The 21320-nt window shown below is 42.7% G+C and overlaps 1 protein-coding gene across 1 annotated transcript in view; it reads left to right on the forward strand.

Moving 5' to 3' along the window:
* Positions 1–21320, forward strand: part of HSD17B4 (hydroxysteroid 17-beta dehydrogenase 4) — a 289335-nt gene that overhangs the window by 151101 nt on the left and 116914 nt on the right. Inside the window, exons 15-16 of the mRNA XM_040421676.1 lie at positions 9515–9586; positions 14606–14709. Of these exons, the coding sequence (XP_040277610.1) occupies positions 9515–9586; positions 14606–14709 (176 nt within the window). The remainder of the gene's footprint in view (positions 1–9514; positions 9587–14605; positions 14710–21320) is intronic.

Consider the following 21320-nt stretch of genomic DNA (forward strand, 5'->3'; position numbering starts at 1 on the left):
AGGAGCTTAGGGACTATATTTCTATTGACAGTAGCACTGGAATAGGATACAGGTTATAACGTAAGCTGGCCATGCACAAGATAAATATTGGCCAAGCCTGCCAATTTCAGTAGTATCTGACCATTGCAACAAACGGTGGGTATAGAACCTCTGCACTAACCAGTTTGACTTTGGGCTAAACCTAAGGGTGTTTTTATCCTGGTGGTCTCATAGTATTCGCCCTTTAAACCTTGTAGGGTTCTGGATTTTGTTGCAGGAGACCAACCAGACCACTATCTCTCCTGGATTAGTCCTGGTATAGTTGCCACCTAACACACCGGGGTCAGACACTGGTGTAAAGCACCAAGGGGGTCATGTATTACTAGTCATCAGAAAACTAGCCAAAGGTCAGGGCAGTTCGGTATATAGTAGTCAGAAAATTGCACCTTCACTTGCAAACTAGAGATTGGGCACCTGCACCCTCCCCTTGGGGTGACTATTTTATATACCACAGACTATCCAGCCATTTGTAAAGGATACTATTGGCTGTGTGCCTGCTGGCCCTTTAAGGGGCTGAGTGAGCACCTAGGGCCAGGAATCCTATGAAACCACATAGGTCGCAGCCTGCAGAACTTAGCAGAGATGCTGGGAGCGCCACCTGGCAAAGTGGGGGAGCGGAGGGAGTAGTGCGGTGTCTGTGCTTGCAGGGAGCAATAGGGCATTGGCGGGCACGGAAGGCTGTATGTGCATGGGGGTCTCCCAACTCTCCATTGATGGCAGATGTAGGGGGTGGTAAGGTTGGGTTTTTTGGATTTCAACTGCCTTTTCTTTTGTTCTCGAGGTGACAAGCTGCTTCCAAAGTCTTCTGATTGTACCTTTTATTCCCCACTCCCCCTTCAATACACATGGTGGAGCCAATAGCTATTGAAAATGTATGGCCAGTAGAGATAATCGAATCCCACAAAGTTTAATTCGATCCGAATTTCAGGATAAATTCAATTCGCCTCGAAGCTGAATTTCCTCGTGCTTCGTGTCAGTGAATCAATTTAACCAAAAATGCAAAAATGGTGTTTTTGGGGGGGGGGGGGGGGGGGGGAATAAAAAAAATCATACTTTCCTCCTTTTGCTCACAACGGGCCGCCAGCCTCCATCTTGATTGAAGATATCAGCCGAAATCCTGTGCGTGGTGATGTATGAGCAAACGGAGGCGGTAAGTTTGATTACATTTTTTGTTAATTTCAGTTTTTACACGCGGATGCTGCGATCATGTATGAACGTGTCATCTGAGGGGTACAATGATTGGGGGCAGCACTATCGCTGCTCCGTCATTGCCCCTGTGAAGTTATTCGTCAAAGCGATTTTTATTTTTTTTGTAAAAGTCTGTGAATCGGCAGAATCAAACTTTTCATAAATTTGCTCATCTCTAATGGCCAATAAGGCACGCAATGCATTTACAAAGTTACTTACCATTTTATATAGGTAATATCCATGTAAAAGCCGTAGTTTTCTTCCACAGTTCATTGTATACTTAACACTAAGCGACCTTCAATATTTTAGCTGCTTCCTTGTGCTTTTTGATGCATTTGTGTTTTTGAAGTTCATTTTCAAGCCTGTTTTGTAAGTCTTTTCTTATACGTTTTTTCTTCTGTTACCTCCATCCCTGCTAATAACCAGCCTGATCTGCGGTATAAATACAGGCTGGTGACAGTCTGCAATCTGTTTCTGATATAATTGCATCCACCCTTATGTGCTATATTGAATTTCCTGCCAGTTCAGTTCATGGTTCACAAGTCCCTTCTGAATTTATTTTATGTCTGCTTCATTATGAGGTCAAAAATGAAAGTAGTTTTAATTACACTTTTGAAGAAGAAAAATTGCATTGATTAATCAACACTTGAATAAAAATGTATGCAGAACCGGGCTGGATGGCATCCGCAGCTCAACTTCCATGAATCTATTGGAATGGACTAGTTTTAATAACATTTCTCATTTCACTGATGCTCAAATGATTGAATTGATTAGTATTCACTCTTTGATGTTCAATTGCTTTTTTTTTTTTTTTTTTTAAATCTTTCTAAACAGATGTAGGTGGAAAACTAAGACTGTTGTTGGATTTCACCATGCCCTATCTTTGGTGTCTGCCAGCAGCTTATCCCTGACTGTTTTTATCTCCGCCAGGGGAAGGTGTCCTGGGCTGGCAATCGAGGGCTTCCGTTTTTAATGGCCTTAGATGCCTGACAGTAAGGGGGTATTCACACGATCCATATTTTTGACCTACATCCGATCTGCATTTTTGGCGGATTGGACATGGACCCATTTATTTCAACGGGGCTGTAAAAGGTGGGGGACAGCATAACCTGTTTGATTCTGCAGCCCGGCAAAAACAAGTGTCCTATTCTTGTCAGTTTTTCAGACACTAGGCATTTCTAACAAAGGGCCGGATATGCAGAATTGTATTTTGAGTGAAAGGGGCATGGTTTTAAATTTTTGTATATCTTTTTATTTTTATGAAAACCTTTTTTTTTTTTTTTTTTTCTTCACATTTTTACGTTTTTAAGCCACCCTTGGTTACTATAACATGCAGTCATTAGATTGCAACTTTGATATCGTTCCATTAAAAAATACAGGATTCAGTATATTCCAATGCAGTCCTGCCAGCTGCAGGCCAGCATTGGAATAACTAGTAATTGGCCTGGTCCCCTTATACAGGCTCAGGAGTCCTGAGTCAGGACTATTACTAGTACGGGTCTTCTGCCCTGATCGTCAGGGGAAGGTGTCCTGGGCTGGCAAGCACAGGCTTCCGTTTTTAGAGCTCTTGGATGCTGTGGTCACATTTGACCATGGCATCTGAGGAATTAAATGGCTGCAATTGGCATTATTGCCATTTGCAGACAATAGCTCTTGGGTATCTGCTGTGTAAAACAGCAGCCATGGCGCCAACTGTGCTCAGAATTGGGCAACATCTTTAAAGGGAACCTGTCACCGGGATTTTGTGTATAGAGCTGAGGACATAGGTTGCTAAATGGCCGCAAGCACATCCGCAATACCAAGTCCCCATAGCTCTGTGTGCTTTTATGGTGTAAAAAAAACCCGATTTGATACATATGCAAATTAACCTGATGAGTCCTGTCCCTGATTCATCTCACACAAGCTGCCATGACTAATAGTATATGGGCAATCCATGTACTGTAGAGATCACTTCTTAGCAGTCATAATTCACAGGCTGGATTACAATGATGGTTAATCCAGGATCCACCATTCACACAGGTGATGGTCACATCTTATCTACTCCTTCCTTCCACAACAACCTGCACAGGTCAGTTTATACCTTGAGGGTTAGTGAGATTTCCAAACCAGTCTATGGTTCACATGGCTGCTCTAAATGCCATTAAAGAGAATCGGTCACCTGGTTTGAGCATATTAAGGTGTTACTACTGCCATGTACAATAAAATACCTCCTTTCTTGCTGAAGTCTTAATTTATTTGTTTCATGGTTTCATTAGCGATAAAATCCACTTTTTGTTATGCAAATTAGTGTCCAAGGTGCCCAGAGGGGCGTTATCCTTCTCTGGAGCCCAGTAACTGCCCTGTACAGTGCCCAGCCCGCCTTCCTTTAGAGCCCAAGCACGCTTCTTCCAGCATAAGTAACTGCCCACACCCAAACTCTTTCCTGCCGCCCCCCCTCCACTATGTGAAATCTAACGCAGGGGCAGTATCGTGGATTGCCTGCGCAATGTAGAAGCTCCCGAGGGCAACCGCTTCGGTACTGCCCCTGCGTGAGCTTTCACATAGCGGAGGGGGGCGGCCGCGGCAAAGAGTTCGGGTCTGGGCAGTTACTTATGCTGGAAGAGGCGTGCTTGGGCTCTAAAGGAAGGCGGGCTGGGCACTGTACGGGGCAGTTACTGGCCTCCAGAGAAGGATGATAACGCCCCTCTGGGCACCTTAAACACATTTGCATAACATAAAGTGGATTTTATCGCTAATGAAACCATGAAACAAAAAATGAAGACTACAGCAAGAAATTAGGTATTTTATTGTACATGGCAGTAGTAAGACCTTGAGCTACTTTCACTCGTGTTTTGTGCAGATCTGCACAGACGGATCCGTTCAGATAATACAACCATCTGCATCCGTTCAGAACGGATCCGTTTGTATTATCTTTACCATAGCCAAGACAGATCCGTCTTGAACACCATTGAAAGTAAATGGAGGACGGATCAGTTTTCTGTTGTGCCAGATTGTCTGTGTAAAACTGATCCGTCCCCATTGACTTGCATTGTGTGCCAGGACGGATCCGTTTGGCTCAGTTTCATCAGACTGACACAAAAACGCTGAAAGCAGCGTTTTGGTGTCTGTCTCCAAAGCCGAATGGAGACTGAACTGATGCATTCTGAGCGGATCCTTTCCATTCAGAATGGAAACTGATCTGTTTTGGACCGCTTGAGAGCCCTGAACGGATCTCACAAATAGAAAGCCAAAACGATGATATGCTCAAACCAGGTGACAGATTCCCTTTTACAGCAGCTCAGGTAAGATAATCATGTTCAAGAAATAGAATTAAAGTTCACAATCGGAAAATAAAAAATGTATGGCTACTTCCACTGTCTAATCGTGTAGAAATAAAGGAAATTGATTATTTTTAGTATTTAGTCAGAATGGTTCAAGGCCATGCCTTTTAGAGGGGCCATTACTAATGACTTGAATGGGAGTCCTATGCGCCTCTGTTTGAATGGAGCAGCAGTCACACATGCATGTTGCAGCTCCATAAAGCTTTATGGGATTACCTGGGATAGCTTGACCACTTGTACGGTTATAAGAAGCGGCAGCGTGCAGTATGACTGCCGCTCCATTCAGACAGGAAAAAACTGGACCCCTGTTCTTGTGACCTGCTGGCGATCTGGCCATTGGATTCCTGCTGATCAGTCACTTACTCGCTATCTTGTTTATAGGGTATACTTTTTAATAGGAAACCCCTTAACCACTTCCCATCTGGGCCCTTTGCCCCCTTCCTGACCAGGCCAAATTTTGCAAAACGGACATATCTCACTTTATGTGGTAATAACTTTGGAACGCCTTTATTTATCCAAGTCATTCAGAGATTGTTTTCTCGTGACACATTGTACTTCATGATAGTCATAAATTTGAGTCAAAATATTTCACCTTTATTTATGAAAAAATCCCAAATTTACCCAAAAATGTAAAAAAAATCGCAATTTTCTAAATTTCAATTTCTCTGCTTTTAAAACAGAAAGTGATACCTCATAAAATATTTATTATTTAACATTCCCCATATGTCTACTTTATGTTGGCATCATTTTGGAAATGTCATTTTATTTTTTTAGGACGTTAGAAGGCTTAGAAGTTTAGAAGCAATTCTTCAAATTTTTAAGAAAATTGCCAAAACCCACTTTATAAGGACCAGTTCAGGTCTGAAGTCACTTTGTGGGGCCTACATAGTGGATACCCCCATAAATGACCCCATTGTAGAAACTACACCCCTCAAGGTATTCAAAACCGATTTTACAAACTTTGTTAACCCTTTAGGCGTTCCACAAGAATTAAAGGAAAATGGAGATCAAATTTTTAAATTTCACTTTTTTGGCAGATTTTCCATTTTAATCAATTTTTTTCTCTAACACATCGATGGTTAACAGCCAAACAAAACTCAATATTTATTACCCAGATTCTGCGGTTTACAGAAACACCCCACATGTGGTCGTAAACTGCTGTATGGGCACACGGCAGGGCGCAGAAGGAAAGGAACTCCACATGGTTTTTAGATGCCATGTCCCATTTGAAGCCCCCTGATGCACCCTTACAGTAGAAACTCCCAAGAAGTGACCCCATTTTGGAAACTAGGGGATAAGGTGCCAGTTTTATTAGTACTATTTTTGGGTACATATGATTTTTTGATCATTCAATATAACACTTTATGGGGCAAGGTGACCAAAAAATTGGTTGTTTTAGCACAGTTTCTATTTATTTATTTTTACAGCGTTCACCTTAGGGGTTCAGTCAAGTGACATTTTTATAGAGCAGATTGTTACGGACGTAGCGATACCTAATATGTATACTTTTTCTCATTTATTAAAGTTTTACACAATAATAGCATTTTTGAAACCAAAAAATTATGTTTTAATGTGTCCATGTTCTGAGAGCTATAGTTTTTTTATTTTTTGAGAGATTTTCTTATGTAGGGGCTCATTTTTTGCGGGATGAGGTGACGGTTTTATTGGTACCATTTTGTGGGACATACGCGTTTTTGATCACTTGGTGTTGCACCTTTTGTGATGCAAGGTGACAAAAATTGCTTGTTTTGACACAGTTTTTTTTTTTTTTTTTTTTTACGGTGTTCACCCGAGGGGTTAGGTCATGTGATATTTTTATAGAGCTGGTTTTTACGGACGCGGCAATACCTAATATGTATACTTTTTTTTATTTGTTTCACTTTAACACAATAATAGCATTTTTGAAACCAAAAAAATTATGTTTTAGTGTCTCCATGTTCTAAGAGCTATAGTTTTTTTATTTTTTGAGAGATTTTCTTATGTAGGGGCTCATTTTTTGCGGGATGAGGTGACGGTTTTATTGGTACCATTTTGTGGGACATACGCGTTTTTGATCACTTGGTGTTGCACCTTTTGTGATGCAAGGTGACAAAAATTGCTTGTTTTGACAGTTTTTTTTATTTATTTTTTACGGTGTTCATCCGAGGGGTTAGGTCATGTGATATTTTTATAGAGCTGGTTTTTACGGACGCGGCAATACTAAATATGTCTATTTTACTTTATTTTTTCTATTTTAATTTTTTTTTTTTTATTCCTAACTTGGGAACTTTTTTTTTTTTTTACATGTGAAACTTTATTTTATTTTATTTTTTCAACCCTTTATTTTTTTTATATTTTTTTACACTTTTCGTCCCCCATGAGGTCATACAAGACCTCTGGGGGACATTTACTTCACTTTTTCTTTTTTTTTTCACAGTTGATTTCTCCTGTAACTGGGGCTGACATAGTAGCCCCAGTTACAGGACAAATGCACCCCTATAGAGGCTGTACAGCAGCAATCCAGCGCTGTACAGCCTCACAGCAGGGCTGATCGAGGTCTCTGAGAGACCTCACACAGCCCCTGCACTCTCCGGTCACGGCGGTCACATGACCGCCGGGCCGGAACAGGAAGCGCACAGCGCTTCCTGCTCTGCAGACACAGCGCTCGGTGAGCGCTGTGTCTGCAGCGATCGTGAAGGCAGGGACACCTGGGCACTGTCCCTGCCTTGTCTTAGGGTTGCCCTGCTGTCACTGACAGCGGGCAACCCGATCAGCAGCTGCACGATTAGCGTGCAGCTGCTATTTCTGACAGGACGTTTTAAAACGTGCTGTCAGAAATAGACGTCCACCCATAGGACGTTTATATCCTATGGGCGGACGTGAGGCGGTTAAACATTACCCACCCTACACGTACAATTGGGCAGAAAACTAATTTTGCATCAGGCAGTTGCTTTAGGTCTCCCTTTCCCGAGAGTCAGACTGCGCTGGGTGACCAGTAGTTGCTTAGTGTGCGCACAGTCCCCGGCGATGTATTAAAGTGACCTTATTAACATTGTCACACACCTTTTCTGTTAAGATGGAGTTTTTTTTTTACTTTCTTTCATGTAGTTGTGTAATTTTTCATTAAATAGTTGACTGTGTAGCTTTCAAAAAAATATTTGATATGTCCTAGTGATATATCAAAGGTTTTGATCAATTGGGGGTTTAAGTGCCGAGACCCCACTGTTCTCTAAAACGAGGAGAGAAAACGCTCACATAGCACACTTTCTCTTCTTGGTGTAGGAGACGGCTCATTAGAAGTCTATGGGCCTGCAGCAAGATGAGTACGCTCATTCTATCGATCGGTGGGGGTCTCAACACTTATTCCCTCACTGATAAACCATTGGCATTTCTGTCATATCAAGTTTTTTTTAAAAGTTCATTTAAAAGGAATGATGAAAGCTATATAAGGCTACTTTCACACTTGGGGCAGCAGGGTCTGGCAGGCTGTTCTGGCGAGGGGAGCAGCCTGCCGGATCCATGCTAATGCTATCCCACTGTGCCGCTGGAAGTCCGCTCCGGTCCCTTTCACTATAATTGCTTGCCATGCTGTGACTGGACCTCCAGACCACCCCCATTATAGTGAACAGGGCCGGACCATGCTGCTGTAAGTGTGAAAGTAGCCTTAGTATAGCAGACATATCCTTTGGTAACATTCATGAAGGCTAGCTTCACAAGTGCAGCAGAGTTCTCATTGCTGCATAATGCCGCCTGCCTGAGCCCTTTGCCTATAATGGAGTCCAACAGAGATGCGTCTGCTACCCAGCAAATATGCCAAGAATCGCCTAACAAAAACCGCTAGATGCAGCATTTTTTTCTGTCTGGCCGATTTCCCAGCATTATTTGCTGGAACGGCATGCCGCGGATGTGTAGCCTAATATTGGGTAAAATCTGTTATATATCCTCAGGACAGGTTACCAGGATCTGACCAGCAGGGGTGTTCGGAGTCAGACCCCCACCGATCAGATACTGATGACCTATCCTGAGTATAGGTCATCAGTGTAAAATACTTGGAAAACACCTTAGATAACAACTTATCCTCTGTATAGGTCATCATTATCACATCAGCAGGGCTCCAAGTCCCGACATCCGCCAATCATCTGTTTCAGGGAGCCGTTGCGCTCACCGGAGCTCTGGAGTGATGCAGGCTCCTGGCAGCTTTCCACAGTGCCATATATCCTATAGTGGCAGTGCTTGGTATTGCAGCTCTGCTCCATTGACTTAAATGGGTCTGAGTAATGACACTGGCCTAGGGAGAGGAAGCAGTGCTCAAGGCCTCTTGTGATTGATGGAGTCCCGCAGATCTGATACTAAGGCCTTAACCTGAGGAGAAGTCATACAAATCTTTTCTTGAATAACCCCTTTTATGTTTTAAGGTAAAATATTTGGCCCGTGATAGAAATGTGCAGGTAGCACAGGCGGACTTTCCTGGTCCAGCTTTATTGAATACTTTGCGTGTTTTTTTTTTTTTTTTTTTTTTTTTCTTCACAAAATTTTAATGTTTAACTTTAACTTTAAATTAATTGCTTTTCATTTTTGCTAAAATGGCCGTTGGCTAAACATAGACCATTTTACGGTAACCCACTCGCCTATGTTACATGCAGAATGACTAATGGTTAATTTGACTGATTTAGACAGTCTCAAATGAGGTGAAATAACTTTGATTTTTGATTAAGCTATTATCAGTTTCCTATCTTGGATTTTTACTCTGAAATTATACTTCATTAGTGGTTGAAGAGGCAGAAATCTGACAAACGTTATTTTTGTGACGTTTTTCTAACCTGTAGTCTTCTGAGCTTTTATTTCAGGTTCATAATAGTTTTGTAGGTTCAGTAAATGTGGAGAATTGTGTCCAGGGCCTTCTGGACTGCATAGCATTATGTTCCTGTTGCAGGCAGTTTTAGATCTATTGACCTATCTAATTGCATTACTGTGTGTTTATTTTACAGGAGAGATGCGTTTGGAAGCTACAGTGGCAGACATACTGGACAAAGGCTCTGGTGCCATCATTCTGCTTGACGGTAGGTAGTGATGAAATGGTTAATGACTCCGACAAGGAGAGCAGATTGGAAACTTGTTAGTTTTATTAGTGTACACACCTCCATACAGTTTGCTTTCACGTTGCCCCTAATACAAAACTCCTGTCAAAAGCATTTCACACCAAAGCAATTTGCAGTTAGAATTACTAGAGGAGTAGAAGGCATTCACATTTCTGATGGCAGTGAAGGTCGTTTCAGGCGGAAGAGAAAGCAGTGGCTGAGAATTACTAATGAGGTGCAGAGGAGAGAAGGAGAGGCTGCACCCTGATTATGGGGATGTAATCTGTACATCAGGTGGCTTCATATCCTCTGTTCTGATGGCGTACGTCAGTACCCAAGTCCCCGATTCATATTGAGTAATGCACTGTAGCTTAACGGCACAATAACTCTTTGTATATATTGAGATGCAGGATTGTGCACTTTAAGAATTTAACCCCTTAAGGACCAGCCAGTTTTCGTTTTTTGTTTGCCTGTCAAGCCGAGCCTCGGACATAGCTCTGCAGGCAGCTTGCTGTGATAACACTGGGAACTTTTACAAAGTCATGGCAACCAATCGGGGCCCTGAAATTTTGTAGAGGGAGCCGCTTCCCTCTGTCTAACCACTTATTATTGACCTCAGTATCTGAGGGGTTAAATGACTGGAAACTGCAGTATCGACAGTCCCAATCATTGTGGCCAGGTGCCAGCTTTATTATACAGCTGGCACCTGCCGCTAATGGACCGAGATTCGTGATCCTGGTCTATTCAACTTTCACATGCCTCTGATGTACTATTATGTAAGGGGTCAAAAGGATTGTCCAACCTTTTTTTTCAGCCCCCACCGTGTGTCCAAACCTGTGATGGTGATAAAAGCTCCCTGTCCCTGCTTCTGGTCCCGGTTTCATGGCTCTCCAGCCCCCAAGTGCGCAGGCATCAACATCCTTTTGACGCAGGGCATGTGACCACTTACTTCAGCCAATCACTGTCTGCAGTGGTGACATGTCACCCATGCAGGATGTGACCTGCTGCTGGTTTCCAGGTGCATTGCTCCACAGCCAGCTCTGCAGCTCCTGGGTGCGCTTGAATCGACGATCTTCTGACCCGTGCAGTGTAATCCAGTGGCCTTCAGGTACACAACATTGTCCTGAGCACTGAAGCACCTTAGAGGGACATGTCGTTTGTATGGAATTGTAGGGACTCCATGTGCAGTGGCATTCCTACGTGCACAAGTCCTGTGTCTCGCCACAAACTGGTAGTATTGAGTTGTCCCGTGCTGTATGACTATTTTATGCTAATGCACTGCAGGGATAAAGGGAACATACACCAATAACATCAAATTCACTGACAGGTGAGGGGAATAACATTTGATTATCTAATCGCTAAAGCACCTCTCAATTGGTGGGATAAATTGGACAGCACGTGAACATTTGCTTATTAAGGATGTGTTGGACGCAGTAAAAATAGTTATTTATTAGAATCTGACTTTGACAAGGGCTAAATTGCAATAGTTAGGCATATGGATCAGAGCATGACCAAAAGGGCAGGGAAGTTCCGGGTTGAGTGCCATAGACTCACTAGTGCATGGGGGAACAAAGACTAGCCCAAGAGCTATGTACTATGTAAAATTGGTGGAAAAGTAAATGCTGGACATGATGGGATGGTGTCAGTGCATGTTTCTGCAGACTGGTTAAAGTGGCAAAGCTGACTCCTGTCCACAAGTGAAGATGCTTACAATGGGCTAATGAGCATCAGAACTGGACCATGGAGCACTAGAAAGTCTAGTCTACTGAATCACATTTTCATTCGTCTTGTTGACTATTGGTTGTGTATGCATGTTTCTTAGGCCGAGGGCGGTCCGTGGTATGCCGGGCTGGATTCCTGTTCAGAGCAGGAGCGCACGGAGTCATTGGTTGCTATGACGCCGTGCGCTTCATGCCGCTGCTGCTGTACAGTAATACACTCGTATAGATAATACGAGTGTATTACTGTAGTGCAGCGGTGGCATTAAGCGCGCGGCGTCATAGCAACCAATGACGCCGTGTGCTCCTGCTCTGAACAGGAATCCAGCCCGGCATACCACGGACCGCTCTCTGCCGCGGAACACGGCCGTGTGCATTCGGCCTTAAACTGGGGAAGAGATGGCTCCAGGATGCTCTATGGAATGAAGGCAAGCTGATGAAGGCACTTTGATGCTCTTGGCAGTGTTCTGCTGGGAACCCTTGGGTCCTGGTTTTCATGTGCATGTAACTTCGACATGTAGCCCTTGCCTTTAATAAACATTGTACATTGTTGCAGTCCAAGTACGGCCCTCTTTCAGCTGGATATTGCTCCCTCCCACAATGCAAAAATTCTGGAATTGTTTGAGGAACATGTGAAAGAGTTCAAGGAGTTGACTTGGCTTCCAAATTTCCAAGATCTTAATTTGGTTGAACACCTGTAAGATGTTCTGAAAAAAAAAATTTGTGCCTTCACTCTTTTGTGGCAGAAAATTCTGCGACTGAAAATCGGTTCCATTTAACTTGGGCTCCATTTGGACGTCTGTATGGTCCAGATCCGTTCTGTAATTATGTGGAACGGGTGCGGACCCATAAATTTTTAAAGAGGCCGGGAAACATGTGGACAGCACAGTGTGCTGTCCACATCCACTCTTCTGTTTCGCAGCCCTGAACTTCCGATCCACGGCTCTGCAAAAAAAAAATTTGAATTTGTCCTATTGTCCGCAATAGCGGACAAGAATAGGCATTTTCTATTATAGTGGCGGTCATGTGCACATGGCCGGTGTCTGTGTTTTGCGGTCGTGTGAATTAAATGGGGCTTGCAGAGATACATGTGCTTGCTGCCCCATTCAGATGAATGGAACTGATTTTATTTTTATTTTTTTTCAGTTGTGGAATTTTCTGCCACAAAATCCGGCATGTGTTAAGGAACCCTTAAAGATTTCAAGAATCTGCTGCTAAGGTCTTGGTGCTAGATACCACGGAACAATGCTCTGCCACAACTATGCTTGGCTTTTCAAGTGTTTGGAGCACAGATCCAATATACTTTTTATGGATCTGTATTCCACATGCTTGAAAAGCAGAGCAAAGCCAATGAAAGCTGAGCATTTTTTTTTTTTTCTTTAACAAAGGTTTAGTTACTTTACCGCAACGTGAAGGTGACCTACACAATATTTTGCTGGTGTTTTTAAGGTTATGGCTGTGGAAAGCTTTGGATCCCATTAACACTTTTGGGCCACTAGTGTTCTTAGTATTCTATATCTATGTATGTCTGTTTTAGAAAAGGAAAAGTAATATCAGTTACAGGTCTTAACCAGACTCCCTATATTGAGAATTTCTTGTGATCACTGATGTGATTTGAATAGTCAATTCAAGCATTTAGTATTCAATGAATGAAGTCCATAAATCTTCATAACTAATTAGATGTCGGGCCTAAGGTAGGCAACTCCCTTGATGATTGGAATAATGGCTGCTTTATATAAAATGTTTTCTTGTGTTTAGTGTGCTACAAATTACTCTATTAGCATAAAGACACATTTATACATCTGTTTTCCCCTTTGTGCTGTTTTGTAATAATGGATTCTCTAGGATGAATAGCTTTTATTTGAAGGCCTGTTAGTTTCTAACTGGACTTTTCTCAAATTGAGTGAAAAAATACAAGTACAGCTTCCCATAATGATTTGAATTGGGGAAACCCTCAGGGAAATATCTTAAACATTGTATGTAAAAAGCATCGTGCATTCTACAAATGTACATTAGTTTTTTATATTGCAGCCCGCAAACAGCGTGTCCACAATATACAGGCCCTGGCAGTTTGTGAACCGCATCATGCATGCAGGCCCATTTACTTAAATCAAGAACATGTTCTATATTTTTGCGGTGTGGACAAATCACAGACCCATTCAAGTTGAATGGGTCTGCATCTGTCTGCAGAAACTGCACGGCTGTGTGAATTATCCCTTTAAAGGGGTTTTCCAAGATTTCTATACGGATGACCTTTACTCACAGCAGGTCATCAGTGTCTGATCGGTGGGGTCCGACACCTGGGACCCTTGCCGATCAGCGGTTCGAGAAGGCAGCAGTGCAAATGTGAGGCTGAGTGATGACCCATTCATCCGTCACATGGCCTAGGCGCAGCTCAGCCCCATAGAAGTGAGTCGGTCTGAGTGCGATACCAAGCACAGCCACAATACAATGTACGGTGCTTTTCTTGGTAGGCTGTGAGGAGGCAGCGACGCAAACAGCTGATCGGCAGGGTCTGGGGTTGTCAGCCCCCCGCTGATCAGATACTGATGACCTGACCTCGGAAAATCCTTTTAACCCACCTAGTGCCCACATTTTCCTTGATGCTGCCACAGTCCAGCCCATAACCTATCCCTTCTTGTAAAATGGCACCAGGCTAATCGGGCTAGCCTATGCACAGTGTGATTCAGTAGTCTGAGACACTCTTCATCCTTTTCCTTGATCTCATGAATCGGCGCTGATTTAGGTACCATTTCCATTCTCTTATCTTCCTCTTCAGGTCCATGAGTAGGGGTAGAGTATTACATACCTGAAGAGAGCAATGGGACAAATCACAGCAGAAACCTTAAAGGATTGTATACTATTTGTACGCTATTTGTACATAAGGTTGCAGCTGTGGTTTGTAGGTATACCAGTCGCTATACTCTGTGGTCCTGTGCTGTACCCCTCTCCGGACAGAGACCTATTCCTACACGTCACTGCTGCAGCCTAGATAACCAGCAGGATGAGGACCGGTCCAGCAGCACATAACAGAGTGGAGTATATAATCCATTTCTTTATTTTAATGCATTAGATGGCATGGGCCAAATTTTAATATTTACTTGGACAACTGGTATATCCTGCATTTATAGTGAAATGTTTACGGTGAACCTAATGGTGGATTTAAAGGGTAATTCCCATCAGGCAGTTGCATGTTACTTCATCCTACTCTTCTCCCTTGCGGTCTGTGTGCTCTCCTGGTTGTGTCCTGACTCTTGCATTTTTTTTTTTTCTCTTTTCCTAGTACACACCTACTGTGATGAAGAACTTATATGCTATAATCAGTTTTCCCTGTTCGTAGTTGGCGGTGGTGGGTTTGGAGGGAAAAGGTCATCGACTAAGATCAAGGTTTGTATAATGTACAGCGCGCTCCTTACTGTGTGAGCGCTAAGTACTGAGTGTCCTTTTTCAGCACCTATAACGAGCATTATGAATTCATACCACTCATGCTTGAGTATGTGGATGTAGACTGATTAAAATGTTAAACACTACGTGACAAATTGACAGTGAGCTTTATTAGTGCTAGAATCTAGGTTCCTAGGTTGTTGTTTTTTTTTAATCTAAACTGTACCCTAATCTAAAAATGTAATGTTAATTTTTACAGCAAAACCTTCACCATTTTGCTTTTAAAGCAGGTTTTTCTCCTAGGCTTCTTTATTCGAGGGCAGTGTAAGACAGAAGATGTGCTGGGTTTGGGGGTTTGTGTGTATGTATATTTATTTTCCCCCCTCTTCTTTCCCCCCCCGAGAACTCAGAGCCTGTGAGTCCTGTTTTCCCCACAACAGTGATTCAGCTCCATTTATGCAACTTCATATTTCAAAGGTGTCAGACGTTTTAGATGGGTGATGGAAGTAGGGCAGAATATTTCTTGTCCGGATGGTATTTAAAGGAATTGGAATAAGCAAATTATTGCCCTTGAGCCCCTATGTCTTAAAGGGATTGACCAGTGGGGGGTCTGACTGCTGGAGCCCCTACTGATCACAAGAATAGGTGCTCCCTGTTTAACAGAGTGGCATACATTGTGTCTTCGGCTCCATTCAAACACTATGAATCGGTCAGAAATAGCCAAGATCAAGCACTTGGCCGACTCCAGCAGCCCCATTGAGTTGACTGAAGTGGCAGTGCAAATTTGCGACCATCACTCCATTGATTTGGATTACACGGGCCCCCAGTTGTTCTGATCTGCGGTTGTTGGTTGTCCAACCACTGGAGCCCTTGCCGATCTCAAGAATAGAGGCCCATTTGAATGGAGCGGGGACACTTATACGTGTCCTCCACTCAATTCGACTCTATGACACTTCTGGAGATAAGAGTACAAGCACTCGACTACCTCTATAGCGTTGAATGCAGCAGCGCGCATGCATGACCACCCTTCCAATCAAATGAGGAACAAGGGCTCCTGTTCCTATGACCGCTGAGGGCCCCAGTGGTCGAAACAGTCATGCCATGTTCACAGGGGATAAGTGTCTAAGTTTTCGTAATGGAATAACCCATTTTAGCATAGTGTGACTGCCCGGCCAGTCAGCTTTGACCGTGGCATACAAAGAATTTTTTTTTTTTTTTTTAATGAATTCTTTATTTTCAGAATTTTTCAAAACAAACAATGACCTTTTGGCCATATTTAGTAGTATACAGAGTTGATATTACAGGTCATATACATTACATATATTAACTACTTGACTTATCTTTATAGATCCATGAGTAATATTATGCGGCATATCAATGATCTTAATCCCCTATTATAGTTCCTAAAGGTGTTAATTAAAGACTTAATGGGGGACCATGTTTGTCTGGACCATTGCCATTTATACATAAAAGGTAAGATAGAAAAAGGGGGAGAAAGGTGATAGAAGGAGAAGAAAGATGAAGATGAAGAGGAGGAGGGGGGGGGGGGGAGATAATGAGTAAGGTTAAGCTATTTCAATGCTCAGTAGAACTGTATATGAGTTAACAAACTAGGGAACTATGTTTAAGATCTAGGTCAGGGTGTTGGTTAGGTCAGCTATTTTCACTGCCCATCACTCCATAGCCTCCAAGGGTGCCAGGTTTTCAGAAATTTATCGTGGTTTCTGTTGATCCAACTTGTCATTTCTTCGAAACTACAAATTTGATTTACCTTGGTAATCCATTCTTTTATTGAGGGGGCGTTTGCGTCTCTCCAGTGGAGAGGTATGATAGATTTGGCAGTCGCAATAAGGTGGGTTACTAAATTGCGTCTGGATGGTCTATAAAGGTCAGTTGGAAGTGAGAAGAACACCATTTCAAGTGTGATTTTTAGTTTTATAGCCGAGACTGTATTTATTATCTTATTAACGCCTTCCCAGAATGGGATGATTAAGGGGCATGACCACCATATATGGGATAAAGATCCCTCTCTAGTGCCGCACCTCCAGCAAAGCTTGTCACCGGACAGACCGCTTTTGTGTAAGAACTCAGGAGTTCTGTACCATCTGGTAAGAAGCTTGAAATGATTTTCTTGTAGTCGTATACATGTCGATGCTCCATGTGAGAACGTTAGAATCTTTTTGAGTTCCTGGTCTGAGAAAATGAATTTATATGCCGGTATCTGTGTTTTCACCGATGCCGGCATATGCAGCAGGGGCCTGGCTGTCAGTGACTGCCGGGTCTGTGCCGCTGATTGGGTGGGTGCAGGAACTGCACACCCCCAATCAGCCCGCCATACATGTACGCCGCTGGTCCTCAAGTGATGTCCACCAGCGCCATACGTCTACGGCATGAGTCCTCTACGGGTTAATTATACAGAACATGCACGGCGGTGCAGTTACTGAGGTAACGTTTGAGCCCCAAAGAGTTTGGAATTGGATCCCATTTTAATTAATAGAAAACCTTCATAAGACTCTTCAGATGCCCCATGTTTTCACTAGCCAGTGTGCTGCCTGAATGCTGATGAGGGGGTGGACAGTGATATTTTTATTAGTTTTAATGTTAAAGATGGGCAAGTGACTATAGCGCCTCTTTAAAGATAACCGGTCCCATTGAACACTGTCAGAGCTGCAGGCAGCATGTTGTATAGCAGAAGGAGCTGAGTAGACTGTATAATTTTGAGAAGATTCAGTAAAACATAATTTAGACATTTCAATTCCTGCTTGTTCTAGGCTTCGAAATCAAGGAGGCGTCTTATCGGTGATGACAGCTATCTCTGTATATGCACACTGATAGGACCGCATCCTTGACTTCGAATCCCAGAATGAGCTGGGATTTCAATGACTGATTTATAGTTTTATTGGAAAAGATTCAGTAAAACTTGTATTTCAATCTGCTCAGCTCCTGCCACTCTGTAACATGCTGCCTGTGGCTTACATTTACCTTTTAATTAGTATTAAATTACTATAGGTAAGTATATACTTACCACATAGGTTCCCTCTTCATTTAGGTTCTTGATCTTTAGTGCTCTTTAAACAAATCATGTTTGAAGGAGTCTCTGCCAGGGAGGAGTGTTTTTAACAACTAGCAGGGAATGCCTCTCTGCCATGAAAAGGGACAATCCTCAGGGGCTCACTGGCATTTCATACGCCAGCCTGAAACAAAAGGCTGCTGTGGTAAATGGTTTCCTTCTATTCTCCATACAATGACTGGCTGCACCAGTGATGCATCTTGTGATCATTCGTTGACTGCAACAGCACACATGACCCCTGTCCATCCTGGAAGTTTACAAGAGGGGACTGGAGCGCAGCGAATGCAGTGGTGGTCCAAAGGAGTAGGAACCCAGTGGCGGGGATCGGTTAATTGTTTACTGCCACCGGTCCAAAGGGGATTGTGGTGGGGGCGTGATTTGTTAAAAAGGTGGAGAACCCCCTTGAGTCATATGCCTTTTAATAAATTGTGTTTTCTGTCTTCAGTTATATTGAATCTACACCTGCTATGAACGGGTGGAAATTTCCACAACTTGTTGCACCATTTTCTATCTTTTAGAACTAATACATTTGTCACAACATTAATGATCACCCCCGCCCCCCTCTCCCCCCAACATAGGAGTTATTTCAGTACCAAGAAGTCATCCCCTTTCCACTTGATAGGGGATAACTGTTATATTGGTGGGTGTTCGATGCCTGTGACCAGCGTGGGGGTCCCACATCCCCTTTATGAATTTTTTTTATGGGACTGCCAAAGATGGCAGAGTACAGCACTCAACCGTCTAACAATCCCATAGTCTGCAGTGTGTTTACTTGACCGTCACTCTATTCAAAAGGTCCAAGGAAGATACAGGCGGCACTCCGCGTTTGACAAAGGCTCATAGTAGCCGAAACGCGTCACTTACCACTTGTATGTGACCATTAAAATTACTTGAAAATCATAACTTAAGCGAGTGCCGGTCCTCTCTATACCAGTATCTATTCAAAAGGGTCAGGGGACAAGACCTCCCAGTGGATGGGGGATGACTTTACCAAATTACCTCTTTAACAACAATTTTGTGAACACTTTTTAGTAAGTAGTAAAAGGAGGTAGAAGTCTCCAATATGCACTGTACCTTGCAACCTTTTATGCCAAATAGTTGGTGCTAAAACATACCCCCCCCCCCCCCCCATTTTCTCTAGACAACCTAATTAAAGGGAATTCAGACACACTGTACATACACCACACACATTTTATAACCTGCCTGAATTCAACAAACAGTGAATTGACTTTTGCAAAATCAAGTTTCTAGGTGGTCAAACTGCTCTGTTAACTTAACCGTCTTCTATTGAGGGGCCTACACTTGGAGTTGAAATTAGCATATAGGCGTTTCTGTTTTTAGATTGACCATAGCTACTGTATATGATGGCGGTCATGTGTGTACATGTAGTCTGTGATATATAATAAAATTGTGTAATGGAAAAATGTATGCAGAGCTCAAGTGGCTCTTTCCATCCTGTCTGAAGCACTTCCTGTTCCTGTATCCAACCAGACCCATGATGCACTTCTCCTCTCTGCCGCAGCTCCAACACTGCCACTAACACCCAACTAGTTTACAGCTCCTCCCACACAGCTAGTTATATAGACACTCCCCCCTCACTGACTCTGTTGCTGCTTTGACACGCCCATGGACTTAAACTCACAAGAAATGAGGAGCTGCATGGACATGATCATGTGACCACAGCCTAGAATGGAATATAGGAGCAATAAAATGAAAGGAAATACATTACAAAATTACATATACATTCGTTATATTGAAGGATGCTGATGTAAACGGTAAAACCCTTTTAATCATAGCATTCACTATAACCTGTGAAATAGTCCCAAAAAGCGAAGAGGCTCCTTCACCTCCAGAATCAGCACAGACACGTTTATTTTGCTTGTCTGGAGGCCAGCAGTCCAGTCCTTACCAAAATAGGCATAACTTTAAGGACTGTTAGATGGGCAGCAAGGCCAAAGGCTAGAATGTGACTGGAGCCTGGTGGTGTAGATTCAGCTCCGCTATTGAATTTTCAATATAATTCTGTAAATGCGTAATGATTTCCTGTTGTAAACTGAAGAATAATTTTCTGGATGAGTGTAAATATATTCAGTATATTCTAGCTGTGCAGTTAGTCGGCTAGCACGCTTTCCATTTTTAAATTGGTATTCCCTCCGGGTATATGCAGAACTTAATTTAGCAGTTCATGGCCCAAAATTGACCCATTTACAAGAAATACGCTCCAGCAGGTTTTATTTTCTTGACGAAGAGAATAGCAAAATTCATTTTACCAACACCTCGTGATTTTATGGGCAAATGAACAAAGATTCCCTAATTAAACTTCAATATGTAGTCTTTATTTAAATAGTTTATCTACTCAAGAATGGTATTTTTGCATCGTAAAGCTGAGTGCCAAAGTTATTCCAGATAATTGTCTTTCCATCTGTTATTAACATGCCAGCAAAAGCTTTTTCCAGGTCATATGAACATAAAGTAGCCCCAATCTGAGGCTCACGAAGCGATATGGATCTCTAAAACTGCTTTACCTCCAGGCTGAATTCTCTGGTTACTGGTTCATTTATCCCAGTTAAATTGGGTAATAAAATGGTGTCATTTCTAGGGTTGTTTTTTACACCAAGCTTGAAGCACTGCCTTAACCTAGAACTCTCTTGCCAGTGGAAGTCTGCTTGGTGGAAAGTGGCCTGTTGATTACTTACAGATGGCATTTCAAGTCTTCAGAGGCTGGAGGACCTTTTTGTACACTTCATCCATTTTTTTATTTATTTATCCTACCACCCTAAAATTCTTGTCTTGACTCCACTTGCCGGTTGTCATTTTAACCTGTACTTTTCCATGGTTTAAAGGGGTTGTTCACCTTCGGGGACCTTTCTGCCAGAGTTTTGATGCTCGTCGTGCGGCCGCTGCAGTTAAGCATGCTTCCTTCTGCTGGTCTGGCAGAGAGGCCTACTCGAAGGTGAACAACCCCTTTACGATGCAAGCACGGATGCAGCCCGGCAGTTAGAGGTGATCCACATGTGGTTACTGCTGCATGGTTTACAGGTATCCTTGGGTAAATCCCCATTGGAGGGACAGACTATGGATTTGCTGTAGCGGATGTTCATGGGGTAAATCCACAGGATTTTACAGTACCAGCATAGTGCGTGAGATTTTAAATCCCATCCCACACGCTGCAGAAAAAAATGCAGTATAAATTGACCTACAGTGTAGATTTTTTATTTTTTTTTTCAATCCTCGATTTCGCCTTTTGCAATGCAGGGGGTAAAATCTGCCACAAAATCTGTGACAACCACATGTAAATCGTGCAGATTTTGACATGGGTCCACAGTAAAATCCGCAGTGGATTTTTCCTCCGTACATCCCATGGGGACACGCTGTCAATATTCCTCAGCAGAGTTTTGTGTGGAGAATTTATAGCATTTCACAATAGCGGCAATAATCGCCTGTGACTCCTGCAGATTTTTTTTTCTTGCATTTGTCACGAATTTTTCTGCGGATCCACTTTAAAAATGCAGTGGATTTTTCCTTTTAAATATGCCCTATGTGG

Source organism: Bufo bufo, chromosome 2, assembly GCF_905171765.1.
Source record: "Bufo bufo chromosome 2, aBufBuf1.1, whole genome shotgun sequence".
NCBI classification, from domain to species: domain Eukaryota; kingdom Metazoa; phylum Chordata; class Amphibia; order Anura; family Bufonidae; genus Bufo; species Bufo bufo.